We start from the raw sequence: 23,912 nt of genomic DNA on the forward strand, positions 1-23,912 counted from the left end.
GGACGGCCAGGAGGCAGACTGTTTAATGATGAGTTTAGATTATATTCTGTGTGGAAAACGATTCCTTCCGTTTCTCCTGGATTTTTTCATTGATTTTATCGATTTTATGTTTCCCTTTAATGAAGCATGATCCCAGCTTTAGTATCAACAATACTAAATTTGTTTTCAATGAAATACATTACGTCAATGGCGATGGTAAACAAAATGTGTGAAGGAGTTGTTTTGAAGTAAATATCCCACAATATTGCTAATGAATGTATATATAATAATTTAAAATTTTGCCATTTATGCAGCATTATGAAATTAAAGATAACCATAAGTTTGAAGTAATTTAAAATTTCCCTTTCTGCTGAATGAAAATTTTACAAGTCTAAAGTATACTATATTGGTTTCACGTTGATACTAAACATTCGTTTAGGAATCAGATGCAATTATGTTTTTATGATTATTCCTTGTGAGAGAAATGATTGTGAGTTTTAGTTCCCATTGCGGCATTGTTGGCATATTATCATTTGCTGTACTTGCTAGCTGTCTTCAAATACATTCTGGTAAGATTTTCTTTCCTTTAATTATTTTTATTAAAATAATACATTATTTCACCATTTTATTAGATGTGCAATGGATTTTGCTTATGTGTGTTAACAGAAATGAATAAATTATTATTTTTTTCCATTGAAATAGAACTTGAATTTTAACACGTTAAAATATGACACATTTCATAGACAATAAAATATGTTTGTTTTTCTGCGCACATGATAAATGATTGTAAATAAACACAGATTTAGTTCATGATTATAAACAATTTTTAAAATATAAAACATTTCTAAGTTACTTATGGAGAAGTGAGCTATCCATAAGTAATCCATCCTATCCATTCTTATATTCGAGTTTCTTAGTGATTAGAATTATTATAGTAATTATATATTAGATTTAAGCATTATAAAGCAAAATATAGGTTTTTATGACTTTACTAACATGTTAGATTCAATTAGTGAAAACAAATATTTGCAAATTAGGTTGTTAATATATAGTTAATTGATTGTTTGAATCTAAAATGATATTTTAAATGCCTTAATAATACAGAAAAAAGTCTTCCAGTGTTTTAAATAAAATCTTGAATATATATACATATAAATTTCAATTGTAGTTGTAGACTTTAATTATTTTTTCCATGTATTATTTTTAAACATATAAGTAGTCTTCCATAGCTTGTTTTATAATTTCTATTTTAAAAATAGTTTTGTAAGGACATATAACTGTGTTTATTACATTTGCAACAAATAATACCAGGTTAATATAAGTTTAGAAATGTGCTTGAATTTATTAATATCCTTTGTTTTCTTCCTAGTCGTTCAGTCTATTTATCCAAGTGTTCTCAAACTTTTCTGATTTGCAAGATCTTTTGTAAATTCAAATTTTCCCAAACCTTCCTATTTAAAACTACAACAAGTACTTTTTTCAAAATAATCAATAATTTTTTTTGTACAGTCTAGTTAAAAATAAAGCGTATATATTTTAATATTCATCTAACAGATTTTAATTAATATAATAATGTGATGGATGTAGATGAGCTTTTTAATGGAATAAACTAGGCACATCTTTATCTAGGTGCATCTGGTTTCCTCTATCAAATTGATTCTTGCACAATATTATATTTACCAAAAATCTAGTGTTATTCACATAAGCTGTAGCCAATGGAATTTAAAATTCTCTGAGCATTAGTCATTATGAATGTTTTATTATATTGTGTGCCCTCTGCACGAAGACTTTGTACACTTTGGAAATCACAGTGTTTACTAAATTTTTAGGCAATTTAATTATCAAACAGAATAGTGTAACGGTGCTGCTAAAATTCATATCATATATTATAACATACTTTTTGATTTTTCAGCTAAAACTGATACTTCCCGTTAAATAAAGATTCACGTGAGTGTAATTTATTGAAATTGGATATCATAATTTTTAAAGAGTGGATACCTTGAAGTCAGATTTAATAATGAATGCACTTGAAAGATCATATTATTTGTTTTTATTCATCAAAAATTCTTACAAGTAAACAAAGTGACCGGATATTGTTTTCAAAAAGATTTATTAAAAGATTACTGTGAAAAAAGATTAATTTGATTTATTTGATTTATTTAATTTAAAAGATTACTGTGAAATAAACTGAATGAGAAGTATTAGGAGTAATATTGTAAAAAATAAAAGCATATTGCATGAAACTATGAGCAATGTCAACCTGCTCTGTAGTGTAATATTATGTGGATTCAATTATGTCCATTAATCCTATATTTTTACCTATCTTTGAAGTTAAAATAAATAAAAAATTTTAATTTGAAATTTTATTGATAAATGTAAAGAATTTTTCTCATTAATGATGTAATCTACCTAGAAAAATATTGCTAATTATTTATACAGATTTTCCTAATTAGACTGAAATCTTTGTTAATTTCATTTTAAATATCCAGATAGAACTTACAGTTAGCTAAACAATCTTTTAACAAATTCCAGTAAACCAAACCATGAGCCCAAATGTAATTTGGCTTGTTATATAACTAGTTAAATAAACAACTTAAATAATGTGTTAGGATAAATGACTTAAAAATGTCCCTCTCTAAGTATTTTGGTAGTTGCTTACCAGTTCTTTGGTAAAATAAAAATAAGAAGTGAAAAATTGCATAGATTTTTTTAATGGGCATGTAAATAATAGTTTTTATTGTAAATTATTACTTGTATGTTGCTCATTATTCTTGCTAATACAGTATTTTGATTTTTTTTTTTACTGTAATGCATTTTAATACAAATATATTATAAGGTATATGCTTTTATTTAAAAAATAATAATATGTATATTTAAAAGTGCATGGTTTTCTTTATAAGCTAGTAAGTTTTTTGTGGGTGGAGGTGAGGATAATATGTTCTTCTTGATTATGCTATATTATACCATTTATTCTTTTATAGAATATTAAGTGATTTCAAAATTCAGCTTACAATTCATTAGATCTAGTAGAATATTCAAAAGTAACTTGAATCACATAGAAATATATGACTAGAAAAGCCACTTAGATGAGCTAGAGGATATGCAAATGCACATCAAAGAAAAGTTGGCAATGAATGAAATGTTGGAATTCTTTAAATTTAAATAATAAATACACATACCCTATTTCATAATATATACTTAATATTTGATTGCAACTGTATAAAGTTCACGTGCATACTTCCCATTGGCAATATATATATTAGTGGACAGTTTGAAAATTATCCGAACATTTGCAACAATAATAAGGATTTTTGTGAACAAATAACACATATAAGCACAATATTCATAATCTATTACATACTCATATTGTGCAGTCAGAGCTTTAAATGGTTAGTGTTGAAATCTGATCAGTTTGACAAAACAACCCATTCAGGCTTTTCTCTATGATTTTGACTTACTTTTATTTTCTATCTCCCCTAATTGTTTGTTGAATTTTAAATTGCATTGCATATTATAATAAATGTGTTTCAGAACTTGTTGAAAAGTTATTGCATATTTCTATTTCTTTGTTTTATTTTCCACATTTAAAAAAAAAAGATTCTTTCTTTTATTACAAATAAATTATGTTACATATAATTATAGAATTTGAGGTAATTTTCATGTAATCAGCACTATTTTTTTTAGAGTAGAGAATAATAAAAAAAAATTCTGTAATATTTTTCTTACTATTTTGCAGAGATCAAACCAACATGGAAGTCTATAATTTTTAATCAATCATATGCAAATACTTGAATTTTTACAAATAAAGAGTTAATACTCATATATTAAAAAAAAAAGATGCAGATTGATTAATTTTAACTTTGTAATTTCAAAGAAGGAAAAAATTGACATTTTGCTTAACTAGCATAATATCAAAAATGGTAGATAGCTCATTTTTCTCAAGCTCCATTAACCAAGACAAGAACCTAATCTGTCAAGAAGTTATAGGCTTGAGCAACTTTGAAAAAATTTAAAAGAATATCATAACATACTAAAAGATCAATACAAAGAACTAAATATGGGGACAGCAGTGTATTTTATATTGGTGGATTATATTTTCTGGGTTGTTAGAAAAAGTTTTTTAATAAAATGTGACACAATGTCTTCATTTACAAATTCATTAATTGCAATTTTCTTCAATACCTCATAAAAACTTTAATTCAGTTCCATGCCAAAAGAATCTACCAAGTGAAATTAGACAACATTCCATCCAAAAATAGAAAACTGGGAAGCCTCAAGAGAACAATCAAAGTCTCTTATTATAAGCAATATATGCTACCGACTTTCCTAAAAATGATTGTCACAAATTACTTCTTTGCAAATAATACTACAAATCTTGTTCTGTGTGACACCAATGAATTTGTTACTAAAATTTTCCATATAGAGCTCCTAAGTGTCAAAATCTAGTGTACATGATATGGAGAGGATCTTTATAAATGCAGAAAAAAAAAAAACTTACTGCCAGGTTCAGGAATGGACAGACAAATAAATTACTATCCACCCTAACATTCTTTGAAAATGATTTGATTTGGGATGGTTAGAAAGTATTTAGGATTGATCCTTTAGAAGAAGTTTAACTTCAAAGGCCATATTAATTATAATAAAAAAATTATGAAGTAAAAATCCATCTCATGATACTACTCATTAATAGAAGATAATAAAACTATTGTACAAACAAGATTTAAACCTATTTTAACTTACCCTGCATAGATCCAAGACCTTGTCATTAAAACCAACAGAAATAAAATTTAAATATTTCAGAACAAAATTCATCAAACCATCACAAAATGTTTCTTAATATATAAGTAGTGAAATTCTCCACAGAGGCTTCAAATTTTCAAAAATTGATGACTTCATCAAAGAACTTTCAAGAAAATTTCATAACCAACTTCCAGCTCTTGAAAAATCCACAATAAAAGAACACTTAATTACACTCAACAAATTTATTAATAAACAACAGCATTATTCCCTCATTTTTATGTGCAATCAAATAATTTGTTTTCTTCTTCCCATCTGATTCACCACTGGTATTTTTCTATAAATTTCCTCTGTTATTTTTTTATTTCAAATTTTGTAGAAGAGTCTGGATACTAATGTTATTCTGGTGTTCAGTTAAATATGGAATGTAAAAATGAGGTATTTATAAACATATTATGAAAAAGGAAAATATTTATTTTATTTTATTCTCTCCTCTTTTGCAGCATTTTCCTTTTTGCTAGACTAAATTCAAATTTATATTAATCACAGAGTAATGATTAATATGCATGCATTTTGTATTTTTTTATTCATTTTGTGTTATTTTTTGGCAATAAAAATATTTTATATTATTTTTGTGTTCTTTTATTTTATTTTTATCCTACTTATTTTGAACATACACAGTGAAAATAACTTAAAAACATAGGGAAATATGGATCATTCTAATCAATTTCCTTTTAAAAACATATTTTAGAATCATGTAATCATGATTAAAAAATTTTTAACTATTGAAATTAAAATTTATTTTGAAAAGTATAGACTGTCACTCTTTCTATAAAATGCATTATGCAAAAGTTGTTCTGAATGCTTTATTGTATATATTGGTGCACTTACAGCTGCAAAATTCAGTGCATAGATATTACTTGGTTAATTAATGTTCCAAAAACAGGGTTTCTTAGAATTTTAATTAAATTTTTTGGTAAATTATTTCTCAAAATGCTCATGTCTTCTTAATTAACTTAGAAGGGTACTATTACACAAAACTTATTTTCACCTCACAAAAATCAGCCTTCTAGTAATTAAAGTTTTATTTTGGTGCATTTTTTTTAATTCTATAAATTTGTCAGAATTTGTTTTAAACCGAGTTTTCCACTGAGGCTTTTTCCGCGAATATAATAATATTCTGTGATTAAACAAAAGTAAATTGTACATTTTCAGACCATTACTAATGCTCTTTGTTTTGAAACTAAACGTGTCTTTTTAAAGTAAGGCTTTTAAGCTGCTGTTGTTTCTGTTTAATGTGTAACGTAAAAATCACTACTCTCGGAATACAACAGCTGATGCAATCATGATAGGCAAAGATTAATGAATCAAAATATAACATTATCATGTTTCAGATTAGAGACTCGAATTTCCTTTGTTCATTTTAAACTGAGAGTGAATATGAATGTATTTGCAGAACTAATGTATTTATTAAATTGAGTTGTGAATTCACTTAGTTTTATCTGAATTCTAGTGAACTCAAGGCACATTCATCGGATTTTAATTCTCGATGGATTGTTTATGCGAATACCTGGAGCATTATATTAAAATTGATGAAATGAAAGCAGGGTAGGATTATCAAGTAGCCAAAAATACGCTACTATCTAGTTGGCTTGAAGCCTGGAGATTTTTTTTTTTTTTTTTGTATCATTAAGAGTGATTTAATCTTGTGTTTTCCTTTTATTTACTGAGGTCATGCACCCGAATAACTTTAAATTAAAACCAAAATATATTTAAATTTCAGAATATTATATATTTTTTCACAGTTGACTGACTAATTCATATATAAGATACAAGCAAATTTAGTATTTAAGCATTTGTATTGTATAAAAAAAATTGTAATTTTCTTTATCATTTTGCTTAAAATTTGTTAGAATTAAATAACTTTTAAAGCGAAATATTGAAACATCCCCGCCTGAAGGAGTTCTGCAATTAAATGTTTTCTCATTTCAGATGATCATAATATTTGTTAGTTAATAGCCACGTATATAGACATTAATATATATATATATATATGTAATGATATTTTAAACCCTTAATTTAATCCAAATTAATTTCCAAGATTTTATCTTAATTTAGCCCATTGTAACTTCATTCTAAAAAAAATATCTTATTTCGTGATCCAATTCCACTTTTGGTTTAATTAATTCCTTTGTAAAAATAATGCGCCATCAGTACTACGTATCGAATGAAAGTGATACTTTTGTCCTTATCAGAGGTCAAAATATGTATTTCATCTGCACGTGACCGGAAATCCCATCTTATATAAGACTAGTGATCATTTGTTTCGGCCCTTTTTTGCCTTCTTTCTTACTTCTGCTTTTGTGTCGCACTGCGTCTTCTTGTTAATAATTATGCTTTCCTGGATGGATATTAAAGAGAGAATAAAACGAAATTAAAACTACCAAGTCTCTTCACTACTTCGAACTTGCATTCTACTTCAACCAATAATGTTGCATATTATTTAGTCGGCATGATTCGAAAAGTGTTTCATATATGTATATATACTCTCTCTTTTAGAAGGGAAAAGCGGGTCCCAAAATTTTCATTGCTGAAGGTCCTTGTATGACTTAATTCGGTTCTGATTGTGAACAATCATTGATAAAGAATACAATCCAACATTGATTTACTATACGCTTAGAGAAAGTTGCATTTCGTCATTGTCAGCAGCGACTGGACAATAATGACTAACATTTTGACCGCTTCCAACAACTGATGAAATTCTACACTTTGTGGTGAATTGCATATAAGCCAGTAACAGCGCTTCTGCCCGAACAGCTGTTTTGGCAAAATCGGGTCGTTGCTGGACTGCTAACCAAAAGGTCCCAGGTTTTATCCTCACGCGTCTCATACCTCTAAATTGGTGACCTCGGACGCTGAACCTTCGTACAGCTGTTGTGGCGCCATCTACCCGCAACTAAAGTCGCCAGACTCACTTGGCGCAGCAAAGTCGTCAGACTCACGTGACGCAGCAACCCAAAGTCGCCAGACACACTTGGCGCATTAGCACCCACAAAAAAACGCTCGCCATAACCCTTGGCGCTATTCCAAACTGGGTACAGGCCCATTAAGATAACAGCTACTAAATATATCACCACTCAACGCCATATCGTTCGTCCCCCCTTCGACTCACTGGAGGGAGAGTACTGTGGTGAATTGCATATAAGCCAGTAACAGCGGAAAAATCGGATCGTTACTGGACTGCTAACCTAAAGGTCCCAGGTTCTATCCTAACTCGTCCCTACCTCTTCAACTTCATCAATTAATTAGACATAAAAACTTTAATGGAAATTATTAATTATGTAATAGTTATTCAAAATGTGCATACATTCTGCAATGCTGGGTTTAGAATTAATGGGACCTTAAGCTGTTTGAGATATGGGGCATTTATAAATCCATATCTCAAACAGCTACATTTTGAATAGATGGCATTTGCACAATAGAGAACTTTTTGGGAGGACCCCGACATTGACCATTTATATGGTCCTAACAACATTATACGTCCCCTGGTCCGGACAGTTTTAGCTCTACTATGATCAAGCATTTAACTTCCGATTCACAGAAAAATTTATTATTTTTTTATCATCATTTGTATTGAACATCCCTTCTCTTCTTGGCAACAAGTAATGGTTATTCTTATCTTAAAGACCTATAAAGATGCCACAAATGCTCGGAAGTATCGTTCTTAACAAACTGTTTATGTAAACTTGCGGAAAAAAAGGATAAACCGACCACTTATTTACACTTTAGAGCTAAACAAATTTCTTAGTCCATTCCAAAATGGTTTCAGAAAGAGGAGATCAACCTCAGATAACCTCTTAGCATTGGAGAACGACTTGCATTCTTGCAGAGAGAACATTAAGTGGCTATCTTTTTTTTTTTTTTTTTTAAATGTTGAAACAACACATGACCGCAGATGATAATATGGCATCTTAAAAAAATTTCTAAGGTTCTAACTTAAGAGGAAACCTGCCAATTTTCATATAAAATTTTTTTAAGACTGCTGAAGTTCAGAGTTAAAGTTGCATCTGAATTTTCAGATTTTTTAACGCATGAAGAAGATTTTCCACAGGATAGTGTTTTAAGTATTACCCTTTTTATTTAAACATATTTAAAACCAGTTTTTAGAAAGGATACTTTTATGTAGACTACCTGTACATTTCTTGTACAGGAAATCGTGTTTTATTGAGAAACAATTTCTGTCTGCCGTAAGCGAAATCAAACAATTGTTAGATATAAATGGTTTTACTTTCCCGAAGGCCCAAACCTTGAAATAACTTTAGATGGTTAAGCAATACCTTTTTTGAACGGAATTCACGTTTTAGATATTATTTTCGGCAAAAAATTAACATTTTCAATCGCACATAACTATTTTATGGAGGGGGGAAAAAATCGTGAAAGGCTCTTAAATAGGTCGAAGGTTCCTTCAAATTCAACTTGGAGGGCTGATCGACTCTGACTTCTGAGGATTTATAGGGCTATCGTTCTTTCGAAAATAAATTACGGTTGCATGATCTATGGCTGTTTCAGAAAAAGCATATTTAAAATGTTGGATCCTGTTCACATGCTTCCCTTAGAGATTGTCCTGGAGCTTTCCACACATCTCCAGTTAAGAATTTACATGTCAAATGTTACGAACCATACTTAAATTTCAGAAGACAAATCTCTTTACATTATTATTTTAAATTCTATTGTATCCTAGCCGTCAATATTACAATTTTGAACTTTGACCTTTTATGCCCCGTTTGCATGAGACTAGAAATCATTTTGTAGCTTTTTATTTTTAAATCAGAGTTCACGTCAGTTTATCAAGAGTAGATGTCAATCATCTAGAAGTATTTCCATATTCAATTAATTATTTTCCTCATTGGAAAATTTATAACTTTTGTTTTCTTAATCTCCTTGAAAATTTTATCAAATCAGACACAGCAGATATTGCTTACAAAAAAAAAAAAAAAAAAAAAAAATGTTTCTTGAACACAGGTTCCATTTTCGACACTATTGATACTGATGGATCCAAGATAATCATTCTTGCCTTGCCACATTTGCTGTGGATTTTCCAGATAAAAATTCATGATTTGAACTTCATATTTTTTGTTCTATTTTCATTGCTGAGATTACTACAGTTTTGTTGGAGATTTTAAATAGACCTAAAAGAAGCTATATTACGAACATTAATTCTTCAAGTGCTTTACAATATTTAAAATCATTTCCAGATCAATGACTTTTAAGATTGTAGAATTGTATTATAAACTTCCTCAAGGCTTAACCGGTTTTATTCTGCTGGACACCATTTTATGTGGGAATGAGTAGCTGACAAGAACGCTAAATCTGTATCCGTTTTTGCAGAGACACCCTTATTTGCATGTGACGAATTGCCTTTACATCCACTGGCAAATTACATGGAATTTAGAAACTCAAAATAAACTGCATAGCTTTAAATCTACCATAGATAACTTGCCTTCCTTAATTAACCAAAAATATGACACCATTTTAGCCGTCTGCGAATCGAGCACGTCAGATCCACTCATAATTACCTACTATTAGTAGAACAATTACCTATGCATCCACATTGTAATTGTAGAGCAACAGTTTCGCACAAACTAACCGAATGCCAATATTTTAATGCTAGGCGCTTATTTTACTTTAAATTAAAAATAGTGACTCTACCAATACTGCTTGGCAAAGATCTACATGCTAAAATTTTTGTCTTTTTAAAATCCGTAGAATTTTATAGTTTAACTAGCTGCCCGGCAAACGTTGTTCTGCCTTATAAATTATTTCTATTGAATATTTTGGTTGTTAACGAATGTATTGTAAGTGTGTAGGGATGGGATCTATGACAGAAAGAGGAATGGAGCGCTGTAAACGATGATCGCCGATTAAAATTAAAAAAACACCAACCATTCATTTTCTCAATACAATGTATTTCATTAACGTAACGAATATATTACATAAACATATACATTATACATTGTTTGATCTCTTAAAAGTTAAACGTAAAGTGAAAAAAGTAATATAGTTTTTGTCCTAAAGTATAAAAATGAAATTAAGAAAATCCATATTCATTTCGAAGAGCAATTGAGTGTACGATATTTTTTCTCAGTCCGTCTTTAGCCAACACAAATAAACTCGATAGTTTGCCCACGCGAGAACATGCCACGTGTGAAAAACAGGGTGTGCCCAAATCTAAGCCGCAAACAGGCATCGTTTGGCCTTGCGACTTATTGATTGTCACTGCGAATGCGAATCTAATAGGAAATTGAACGCGTTTGAATTCGATTGGCACGTCTGTGAGAATTGGAATTCGTGGCAGCAAAACATTTTCGGCACGGAATTTACCATTCAAAATGGTGGCTTCGATAACGTTTTCATCAATTTTTTTAATGACCAATCGCGTGTCCTTGCGCAGACATGGTGGGTTCAAATTCCGAAGTAAAATAACCGGAGATCCAACTTTCAGTCATAGAAGGTGTGGTGACATGCCTGGCAAATTCAGTCAGTTCAAAATCTCTGTTGGGTAATTTACAGCTTCGTTAGCATCGCAAACTGTATCGATCAATTGGTATGATACCAAGTCGTCTGGCAACGCCTGTTGTATCTTGAAGTTTAAATCGTCGACGTCCACATTTTTTGCTGCCAAAATGGCTCTTTCTGCCAGCCACGCATGATTTATGTATTATGTGCGTACATCGGGAAATATGCGGTCAATGAGAGCGTTTTGCGAATCAACGATAGTGCAGAAATTACTGGGAAATTTTATACATCCAGTATTTTTATAAAAATCAACTTTTCCATCACCGATATCTAACAATTGGTCCGATAATGTGTCAGCAGATGGATCTTGTTCCATTTGGACACGCGTGTTTATTTTTAGCTAAGCTTTTTCAACATTACGCCACAGTGGCGATGATTTCAAGCAAGCGTTGATCTCCTCATCGTACGGTGAACGTGGATAGGAACACCCTAATTACCTAGCGTTGTGAAATATACTTTACGACCTATTCTCATACCTACCAAATACACGTAAAAAATTTCATGAAAATCGGTCGAGCCGTTTCGGAGGATTACGAACACAAACACCGTGACATGAGATTTTTATATATAAGATTTGAACCAACTCTTGTGTTTGTATTATGAATTTTTGTAATATCACCTTTCCAATGATTTCTTCTGCATCAGTTTAATTGAAACTAATTAATTAAACTTTGGATAAGAGAAAACAACTTGTTTGGCACAGTATAACCTACATGTTGATTGGTACTTGCGCCATAAAATTTCAAACTAAACCAAAATAATAATAATAATAAGTTGGAAATTTTTTATATTAAATGTGAAATAATTTTAAATTAAAACTTTTGGGCTATTTAGGCATAAAGCTGTTTTTTTAAATGCATTTTAGTTATACCCACTTGTGAAATATTTTGGAGGGTATTATTCGCTTTTAAACTGGCGTGACGTCACTGGGTTTGATTGAATCAAATTAATAAATTAGAATGTTACAAATATGCTAATTGGTATGATGTGTCACTTAGTTATCAAAAAAGAGGAAGGGTGCGTCTGCTTTATCGTTTTTTATATATATCCTCATTGAGAACTATTTTAACTATTTTCCTGCTACAGCTATCAGACGGAACGTCATAGAAGAATAGGGTTTGGCTATTATACTTTTATTTTTTAATTTCCGCTTTCCTTAACTTGTTGACAAACGTCACTCATTGATATTTTGAAGTGTTCTTATCTTTTAGTTAAATTCCCGTTGTGCAATTCGAAAGATATTTTTAGTTTAGAGGAAGTGTAGTATAAAATGGTTTATCGATTCTCGCTAACATTTGAATATCTGTTTTTTAATTTTTTTTATGTGCATATTTCTCTTCCTCTGAAAGATTAAAAGTTAAGAAGTATTAAAATTTAATTTTTAAAAGTACAGTACTGAAAACCAAGCATTAGCACTTCCAGCCCTTTAGTGTTTTTGGATTGAGATTTTTTATTTTCTCACACGCAAGAAAGAATTGTAATTGTCAAAAAATTCAAACTTCAGATTTTGATGATGTCTGTGTCTTAGATCTCCCTGAGACCAAAAAACATATTTTTATCATTATTTCTGTCTGTGAATACGGTAATTCAAAAACGCTTTGAGCTAGATTTTTGAAATCTGGTATATGGAATTACGACCCAATTTGTAGATTTTCTGTCACATTTTGAACGAAATCCATTCTCAGGAAGTCCGTCTGTCTGCCTATCTGTTCAAGTATAAGTGAACTCGATAACAATAAAACGCAAAAAGCTAATTAGATAAAATTTCATACACAGGTTTAGCATCTAAAATATAGATAAATATCAAATTTTGAACCAAATTTGAACAAACGCTTAACCGGCTGTCGGTGTGCACTTTTAAGAACATGTAAATGCAATGACTTAAGTCAATAAAATTCTGTATGTTATCTTGTGAATACAATTGTAGTTTCGTGTCAAATTTTGGCGCCAATCAGCCTGCAAAAAGGACATCCTAAATACTTTTTCTCGCATTAGATTCGATAAAAATGCTAGATTCATGACATTACCTTTCATAACTGTCTTTCAGCAATACTTTGCAAGGAATTTACATGGTATCCAAGGCCACTAATTTTATGCCGAAGAAAGGGGTATAAGACCTTTATTATAAAGTTTGCCGAGAAAGTTTCGGGAAAATCATTCCCTCTGGTTTGAAATTATTATCTAAACCGGGAGTTTCTAGTAATACTATTCTATCTTGCTATATTCTATAATAGTATTCTATCTTGCTATATTCTATAATAGTATTCTATCTTGCTATATTCTATAATAGTATTCTATCTTGCAACTTGTAATAACTAGATTTATGAAAAACTACTTCAAGTTTACAAGTTGTTTGGTAGCAAAAGTTTGGTTTATATTGAGAATTTCTGAGTGGACAATGCAAATGTAGTACGTTCAGTTTTGTTCATTTCAAAATTTATCTTGTAGCGAATTATTATGAGCGAGGATAGAACCTGGAACCTTGTGGTTCAGAGCCGAGTAACAAGACAAAAGCAATTGCCGGTGTTTCGTTGTTGTTATCTGGCTTATAAACTTTTCACCACAGTACTCTCCCTCCAGTGAGTCGGAGGTGAGACGAATGATACGGCTGTTGAGTGGTGATGAGTCTAATATGCCTGTACCCATTTGAGTAGCGCCAAGCGTTATGGCGAGCTTGTGTGGATGAGTGGTTGCTGTTGCTGCGGCAAGTGAGTCTGACGACTTTGGGTTGCTGTGGGTAGATGGCGCCACATCACCTGTACGAAGGTTGAAGGTTCATCGTCCGAGGTCACCAATGTAGCGGATCGTTATGAGCGAGGATAGAACCTGGGACCGTTTGGTTCGCAAAAGCAATTGCCCGTGTTTCGTAGTTGTTATCTGGCTTATAAGCTTTTCACCAAAATCTTTTCGTCTAGCAAGAAACTGGCATTTTTTTGTTATTTTCAATTAATCATATTATGAATGAAAAATATTTAATCATTTGTAATACTTTCCTATTTTGCTGAGAGGTAGGTGAGTTGAAACTTACCCATTTATCAGCTGCGAAGATTGTTAGCATTTAGGTTCAATTTTATTCTCTCTGAATGAAAACATGTTTCCAAATGTTGCCACGAAATATTTTACTCTCTCCTATTTTATAATTTTTTTTAATAATGCATTTTTTTTCCTTTTTAAAATTTTTTACTGGAAAAATTATTTTAAAACATAAAAATTTTTTTCAAAATAATTCTTCAAAAAACTGTTTGTTTTTGCAAATTATAAAATGCTTTTTTCCTTTTAACGCACGGTATTAAGATATATATTAAAGAGACATTTACTAATATATTTTTAAATTTCATTTAAAGAGGCACGTATTAATTGTTAGATAGTTTTCAACATCTGGCAATTCCTTTATAATTCAATTATTTTTATTTTATGTATGTAGCTTTTTTTTTTCTGCGTTAGTTTAGTATTCGGATGATGTAATTTTATTTCGTACATATTTATTTGTACCTAATATATATGTATTTTTCTTTAAAATGTTATCTTCTTCAATTAATATAACTCACGCCTATATTTGTACATTTAGATAAATTAGTTTTTATTAAGGCATCATATTGTCGTATAATTTTTTCTTTCTTATAAATTCAACTGCTGTCACATTTGAATCTAACTAAAGAACTATTAGAATGTTTTAATCTAATTATAAAGTGGAATTTTATAAGGACGATTCATATAGTGATTAATTTGTTTGATTTAGATATTCAATTCAAAGCCAATGCACTTCTTCTTTATTTGATGATTAAAAAAAGGACCTTTTAATTTTTTTTTTTTTTAGAAATTTAGCAAGTACTGAAGCATACAAAATTAAGTCACATTCTTTACAGTTTTCGAGAAATAAAGACACCAGTAAATTTCTTAATCTAAATAGTCGGATGAGTGCAAGAGTGTAGGTATCAAGGAAACTAGAATTAGAATTGTGGACTAGAAACTCGTATTATAATACAGATCTGAAATCACCACTGTAACGGTGGTGGGAATATTTGTTTTAAAATTAAACTTCAAAAACAACAAATGGGAGTAATCTGCGGGAAATTTTCTTACGTATTGTAATGTCCTGATCTAGATTGATCAAATAACGAAGCAGAATTTCCAGACAATTCTTTATTTTACAGTCCTATATATACAAAGAACAACTTGTTCTAATCTTGGTTAAATAAATAGTTATTTACACCTGTAGTAGGAGATATAATATTCAAAATCGAAGGTTTTTCTTGAAACTCAGTTCTTTATCTCGTCTACATGACCATTCCAGGGGTAGTTTCTCAGACTCCGAACTCGTGGGCGTAGTCCAACAGTTCCTGCAATTCGTTTCTTCTCTCCTCTCTAAAAAAAAAAAAAAAAAAAATCTCCGCGCTTTATTTCGGCGACAATCTCCGCCTCTTAATTTACATTGGTCATTCGAGCTCTCCTTCGGCCAATCGGGGTTCAGCCATATGCTCTCTCAGCGGCGCCAGTGGGTCGTGGGAAGTCCTTTCATAAAGAGAAACATCTAACATCCAGATGTTTGGACACCCCTTTCTCTTTGAAGGTACTATCAATACCTCTGAGACGAAAAATTCCACATGTGGTCTTTCACTGTAGTCGCTAATGAACAGATGCGAGACCACTCAGGTGAAAAGATCCACCATCTGGCTATCTCGAGGAGTTTAGTAAGTAACAGCGACGACACAATGAATCAATATAACACAATGTCTTATCAGTACTGGGAAACGGGGAATGTTACAGTATTCTTTTATAAATGTACTTCTGTATAATTAACCGTGGCATTGGTGAACAATAGTTACGAAAGAGTCTATTTAAAAAAAGCAATCTTTGACGAGTAATCGTTGGGATGTAATTAATAAAAAATGCCAGAAACCTGAATGCATTGTTTGAGTGCCTTTTTTTCCAATCAATTAAAATCAAAACTTGACACTGAACTAAACACAAAATCACACACCAAATTTGATATATTTAAATCATTGTGTTTTGCGTTATCGCATTTACATGTTTATGAAAGTACAAGGCGACAGACGATTAACCTGTTGACGGATTCGGCTCCAAATTTGATACGAATTTATACTTTAGATGCTAAATCTGTATTCCAAATTTTATCAATCTAGATTGTTAGTGAAAAGCCGTGTTCAGCTGCTTCCTATGTTAAAAAGCGCGGGAAATTGTCTTGTATGGTTTACCTATTTGGGGAAAGAATACGTGTTAGAATAAGCCTTTAGATAATTAATCATTTTTATTATAGCATTATCGGATATCGAAAGAAATCGGATTTCGGGCCTCAGGTTTTACAGATAAAACTCTTTTTCAAAGCAATAAAAACAACTTGTACTTGCAAATATAATCTGACCTGACATTTTCCATTAGAAAAAACAGTTTTTTTTTTTTTTAGTCAATTTATCCATTTTAAACAGAAATGAGATCTGTTGAATGAATAAATTTTGAGTGATTCATTCTGAACAGCACAGAAATGAGTCTATTCGTACAAAAAGTGCTTTACCTAATGCAGTTTTTCTAAATTTTATAGATGCCTCAAATTTATATACGAACTATTTAAAAGCGATTTTCCAAAAGGAATCCGTATCGTAAAAAAGTGCAAAATCGACAATCAAAAATTATGTCTCTGATTTTAAAATGGAGGAAATCGAAAGCTACTTTAAAAAAAATTTACTAGCCATTTTCGAAAAATATAATTAATTGAAAAAACTGAATCTACAATATAGAAGTCGAATAATAGTTGTGAGAAATACTGCGAAAATTTCGGGACAAATAAGAACAAAACAATTCTGCGCATTGGAATCCTGCAAAATTATGTCACAGAAGTTTGTGTTTTCAATGTTTCTAAGGTCTAAGCTTAGAAACAATTAGTAATGTAGTAGTAATAGTAGTTAACAATTAGTAATTACTACATTTGCTCTGATGAAACTCATGAAGATTGTAGCGGCGAAGAAAACTATTTGAATCTTATCTTTCGTTTAATAATATTCGTTATTTTAAGAATTTATCGTTTATTTGATTAAAATAGACGGAATTTAGATCAGATTGGATCCATATTTACGTTTATGTTTAGAATAGAATTCATAAGAAATAATGTTTTTACTTCCAATTCACAAAATTTCATCTCAAAGCCACATGCGCGGAATGACTCGCCATAGGGTTTAATAAAGCGCAAATACATTTTTTAGGAAATTGGTCGTTTTGAAAAAAGTAAACTCAATGGACATAAAAGAATAGCTCTCATTTCTCACTGAGTGATTGCGCTAAAATAATATTGAAAATCGGTCAGTGGAAAATCATTAATAAACATATTATTATAGAACTCCCTTAGCTGCGCGAAATCCCTCCATTATCCTCTATCATATTAATTTATATTTGGACAACTGTACCGATTGATTTCCTCTAAATGGGTTTCGTTCAAAAGTTCATAAAAATTTGCAAGTCTGTTGTGGAGACCATATACACATTTAATCCGTCTAATTCTAAGCAATTTTTGAACTATTGTGTTGTTCACAGACAAACAGGCGAAATTCCAAAAATATTTTTCAGACTCCGGAAAATCTGAAACTTTAAAAAAGCGAAATCAAAATCTTGAGTTTGAATTTTTTGACCATTACAATGCTTTCTACTTTCTCATATATGTGATTCAGTGAAAACATTGTAATAGTCAAAAATTTCGAATTCAAGATTTTGACGAATCTCCACCTTTTAGAATTCCCTGAGTTCAAAAAACAGTTTTGGAAAATGTTCGTCTGTTTGTGACAAAGGTAACTCAAAAAACGCTTTGAGCTAGACGGATGAAATTTCGTACACGACCTTTATACCAAATTTGCAGATTTCTATCCAATTTCGAGTAAAATCCATTCAGAGGAAGTCTCTTTTGTCCAGCTGTTCTGATTGATGTAAGTTAACACAATAACTACAAAACGAAGAGAGCTAGATAGATAAAATTTTATGCCCATATTTAACATCTGTTGTTGTTGTTTCTTATGGCAGTTGCCATGGACAAGTCCGCTGTTACGAAGACAGAGATATTAAGCCGGTGGGGTAGCGTCTCTTGTTTTTTATAGTAGCGCCATCTAGGGCCAAGAGAACGACTTAGCTACACACACGTCACAACCCTTTTACGGGGCGGACTTCATTCACGCATTACATTCACTCATCCACAGATCGTAATTTAAACCTGAATCAGAACACCTCTGATCCAGTACTCCCAGTATTACTCTCGACATGGAGGACTCGATCTCGATGATAGCTTATCGGGGTACCCGTCCTTGGAGTAGGACTATCCCCTTAAATGACATAACTGGTAGAAACTTGACTTTTAGTATTTTGCCATGATAACTGTGTTGGGTCTTGACTCGATGGTGGAAGGAGAGCAAGTGGCATGGATCTTCAGCGAAAATTTGGTCTTTGGAGGTGAGGGAGAGTGGGAGAGTTGTCTCGGCCAATAGGAAAGCAGGTTGTCAGGGGAGTAGGAGAGGGTGATGCAGAGGGTTTTCGGAGCTCGGTGAGGGATAAACTATTGTACGTAGGTGACCAATCAGAGAGCTGGGATATTGCAGAGGATTGACTTTACTTTTGGTGGGACTTAGCCGATCAGTGCGTTCAGGATTATCATCTTTTTTTCTTCTTTATTTTCAGTTTTCTTTGCGAGTTTGGCTGCTTCAATTAGTTTTGGGAATTCTTTCAGTATTTCTCTGAGGTCTTTAAGTATTTGGAGGGTTTCTAGGAGAGAAGGGAGTTCTTCAGCCGCTGTCAAAGTGGGCTCCGTGTTCTGTTTTCGTGGTGGGGGGATGGGTTGGGGGTCTTGTTTTCTAAGGTTTTTCTTCATCTTTTCTGCATAAGAGGGTCTTCCATTATTAGTTGTCAGTTTGGGGAATTTGGAACATCCTTTCCAGGCAGCTGTGTGACCAGTTTCATTACAGTTAACGCATACTGGATCCATGATCTTTTCAGAGATATTACAGTTTCTTGTTGCATGTTTGCCACCGCATTTGATGCACTTGGGTGCTAATCTACAATTTCTAGCGGAGTGGTAGAACCCTGCACAGTTGTAACACATTGTTGCAGTTGATTTTCGTTGGTAGCTTTCAATCTTGATTTTTAGGTGGAGGAGGGATTTTTCATTGTATATGCTGATGTCATTTTTAGTTTTCTTGACTTCCAGCAGGAATATGGGATATAGGGACTGCAGTTTGTAATTTCTAAGTTGGGAGATTCTGTTGATAACGTAATTTCTTTCTTCAAATTCTTTTTTAATTTCCTCTTTGTCTGCGTTAATTGGGAATCCTTTAAGAATAACTTTTAAGGGTCTTTCATCTTGGTTTTCGGATAAGATATATTCTTCTTGTTTTTCTGTTAAAAGTTCTATGATTTGGGTTCTCTCATCTTCGGTTGCTGGGTGGATTGCGATCATATTTCTGATGAGTTTGTTTTCTGTTTGGGGGAATTTCCTATGGATTTCTTGGAGCGTAATATTGTATTTGCTTGATAATTTCAAATTTATTGCAGCGGGCCTGTTAATCGTATTTTCTTGGTTTTCACTAAGTACTTCGTATCTATTAGATGTGTCCATGTTTTCAACATTTTCCTCAATTTTCTTGATCTTAGCTGCTTTTTTGGGGTTAACTTGTTGGAAGGTATCGGTGTTTTCATCATCTATTTTGTGTTTTTCTTGGGATACTTTATCTATTTCCATATGTTTATCATCCTTTACCGCAAGGTCGATCTCAAAATTGGGATAGTTTCCGTCCGTGTTTTTCCTAGGTAACATTTTTGCTATGGCTTTTCGTACTTCCTCACCATATGGAGTATTCAGATAATCTCTGTTCAGAGTAAACTGATTTTGTTTACTGCTGCTAGTACTACTAGCCCTGGGATTTGCAACATTCCTTGACTTGTTGCTTCCCCTATGTGTACAGGGATCATCATCATCGCCTTTAAAGCCTACTACCATAATTCTACGATTTCTGCCTGAGCTGCTCGTTGAAAGGTTGCTTGAGCATCTGCTATCAGAACGTCCGTCTCCTTCCATCGAAGGAATGAATGAAATGGACATGGAGGACTTTGTGACCACGACATATTTATACGTGCGCCAGCCACCAAGCACGCGGCGAATCTTCGGCCGGCGGGGTTCGAACTCGCAACCAAAAGGACGCGAATCCAACGCTCTACCAACCAAGCTATCCCGGCCCATATTTAACATCTATAGTGTAGACACCTAGCAAATTTCGAGTCTGTCTGTCTGGGTGTCTGTACTTTCAGAAACATGTAAACGCGATCATTCAGAAACACAAAGACATAAATATATCGAATTATTTGACTACATCATATTTTAGTTCCGTCGGTTGAAAAAAACGTATCTAAAATACAAATTCGGTTTTTGGATACTATGAACGCATCTCAAGGATTAACCGCCAAATAACTTGCCAAAGATGGCACGATAGGTCCAGTAAAAATGCTAAATTCAAGCCAAAGGTATATTTCGTAACTATTGTACTCCAATGCCATGTAAGGCGTTCTCTAGTATGACAAGTTTATTAGAAAGTATGCCAGAACGTTTTGGAGAGACTACTTTAGCTGGTTCTTTATGTATACCGTATATGAGAAAATTACCAGTCAATAATTAATAACGTTTTCATAGTAATTAGCCATCACATTTCATTTATTTTGAAACTGACTCTTAAAATATTTATTCATCAAAAATAAACTATTAATTTATTTTTAACGACTTGTAAACTAACATTATGAACAAGAGTATAAAGAAACACTTGAAATCTGAACGAATATTAAAAGTATCTCGAATAAGAATTGAAAAAGAAAAGCATAAAAGAATTCTGAAAGAATTCGGAGTTATTGCTAAATAACACTATTAAAGTTGAAGACATTTGTTTCTTTTCTTCCTTCCGTTTTTTTAAAGTTTTTTAAGTTTTACATTCTGGAATGATACTGATATGTTAATATAAAAACAGTGCCTTTTTTTTTTCAAATGAAGAATAAAATGTTCTTCAGTTGTCAAAACCAAGACAATGTGAATTAGGCTTAGGAATGAGCTGTTAAGGGATTTCACTAATTTTGTGGTTACAGTAAAAGACTTCAAACAAAAGATATCAAATTATATTCATTCAAATTAGGATGGCTTGAAGAGGAAGAATCATTCAGTAGTCATTTCTTTCTCGTCATGGACAAAGAATGGTTGATTGTTGATAATTATATTAGAATGAGCTTTGATTTGACTGAAAAATCTCTCTGACAGCTTCTGAGAGTAATCTTTAATTTTATTAATTTACTTGTCGTTATGCATGACATTATTTCTCAGATACCACTGCTTATCCCACATAATATATGGAATTTTATTCTATAGAACTGAAATTTTTTTTTCTGTTCGTTTTTGAGACATGCTTTCATATTCTAACTGTGCGTTCTAAAATCGGTGACTGACAATCCATTTTTGTTTCGAAATATACTGCAATAAAAGAATCATTTTGCATATTTGTTTGATAGTTAAGTTGAAAAAATAAACTTAGCTGTGGCTTAGGAACATTCTGCGCGAAATAAAATGGCACGATAATATCAAACTTTTTTTGTTCCATATGCCAAATATTAGCTCGATTGACTTATTTCAGTATTCTACTATCCTCAAGTTTTCAATAATTACATAATTTTTACGAATCCATTAGAAATCAGACATCTATAATATATTTGATTTTTGAAATATGGAATAAGAAATCTTATTAATAAAATATTAAATTTGAACTCTGGATTTTAACTAATTTTCATGTGTCAGATCTTTCTGGATTAAAAAAAAATACATTTTAGAAATTATGTTTGTCTATCTGTATGATTATTCAAAAATGCTTTCAGACTGATGAAAGACTACACTGATGAAATTTGGTATGCGGATTTACGGTCACATTTGTATATTTCTATCAAATTTTGAAAGAAATCTATTTACAAGAAGTACGCTGTCCAACTACAAGTGAACACGATAATTATTAAAATCGAAGAGTTAACTATTGAATCGGAGAACTTCCACCGAAAAACTGTTGTATAAATGCGTCTGGTGCATGCTAAATCTATTAGGATCAAATGTCCTCCCGCTGGTGTGATGTGGAAGTTTGGAGCGCGGGTACCAGCTCAGGTGTCGTCCCCGTCATCTGACAGTGGTTCAGAATTGCGAGGTCCGTTCAAAAATAGCCTAGTATTGCTTGGGAAAATCGGGATGTTAATATAATTAAACTAAACTGCTCAACCCAGGCCATCCATATAGAGGATACAGGGGAGGACATAAAAAAAAGAGGGGGGGGAAGGTGTTGATGGTTTAAATATACGAAAAAGTCGACGAAAGAATACTGCTACTGGTTATAAATTTGAAATAGTGTATATTTTAGCCCATTTTGAAGAGAGGTGAGGGGGGGGGGTTAAAGCGCTTTAACCAAAACTTTTTTTTCTACAGAAATTTAAGAAAATGCGTTTTATTGTTGAATTAATTCTGTGAGGAATTATATTATCAGCAAGCAATTATATCAAGCATCCTGTTTGAAATCTCAATTTCCATTACCACATAATTATGTCTGTTGTATTCTTGTTTTCTATAAAAATGCATGTATTTGCAGATTAAAGATTTGTATCAATTGCATATATGTACTGTGTCATCAATATGTTGATAATATTGCATCGTACATATTACAGTTTTAATATTAAACCAAAAAAATCAACATTCACAAATTGTAATCGTCCCAAAAAATATAAATCTCTTCCAATTTACTTATATTTCTTTAGTTTTTAACATTTGTATTAAATTTCGAAATGACCAAATCACAAACAGAGGAGATTTCATTTTACCACGGATTGGAACAAGCCCATTATTTATTCTAAAAGCATATTCTGCTCTCCATTGAAAGGCGGAGGGATTTACCTCTGGCCAGACGTGACTAGGAAGATTTTTGCATTATCTTTTAACTCTCCCGATTAAATTCCGGCATCGGAATTGGAAAGAAACTGGCGCATATGTGACTACTCCCATGGCCGAATGTCTTTTCTTCCTAAGTGAATTTCGGTTTGAACGGCAGAACTTAGACGCTGCGTCTGCAGTTTTAGTTTCTTCGATTGGGGAGGCATGGAGTCACGTTTGGACGGTTTCTCCCTTTTTGGCCATCTGCTGAGTCCATCTGAATATTTCGGCTGCGAAAGGAGAAATGTTTCTATTTTTGTCATCTTTCATCGTAATGATTGCATGGTAAGATAGTTATGCCTGGAAATGATACTCTGTATTTGCTGTACTCATCGTATATTTTCAATGCCATGAATCAAATGCTTGAAGTGGTTAAGGCATGTAGCTCGTTTTGTGTAACGGCATTTGCAGTGTGAGCAGTCTTTTATGCGATAATAAGAGGTAAGTAAAGGGGAATTTCTAATTAGGTTGATTTGGCAGTTGCTTAGAGCCCTTGGATAAGAGGAAGTCGCAAGTAGGTGGATTTAAAAGCTTTTTCCTATTTGCCAAATTAATAAATTTGTAAAAAATACAAAAATAACTTTTATATAAGATACAAAAAATACTTTTTTAAATTACTACTTTATCTCTAGTC

The 23,912-nt window shown here is 32.0% G+C and overlaps 1 protein-coding gene across 1 annotated transcript in view; it reads left to right on the forward strand.

Annotated features, from left to right (window-relative positions):
* Positions 1-27: 27 nt before the first annotated feature.
* Positions 28-23,912, forward strand: part of LOC129975525 (disintegrin and metalloproteinase domain-containing protein 10-like) — a 145,365-nt gene continuing 121,480 nt past the window's right edge. Inside the window, exon 1 of the mRNA XM_056088615.1 lies at positions 28-548. Within this exon, the coding sequence (XP_055944590.1) occupies positions 464-548 (85 nt within the window). The 5' untranslated portion in view covers positions 28-463. The remainder of the gene's footprint in view (positions 549-23,912) is intronic.

The sequence above is a fragment of the Argiope bruennichi genome, chromosome 1 (assembly GCF_947563725.1).
Source record: "Argiope bruennichi chromosome 1, qqArgBrue1.1, whole genome shotgun sequence".
NCBI classification, from domain to species: domain Eukaryota; kingdom Metazoa; phylum Arthropoda; class Arachnida; order Araneae; family Araneidae; genus Argiope; species Argiope bruennichi.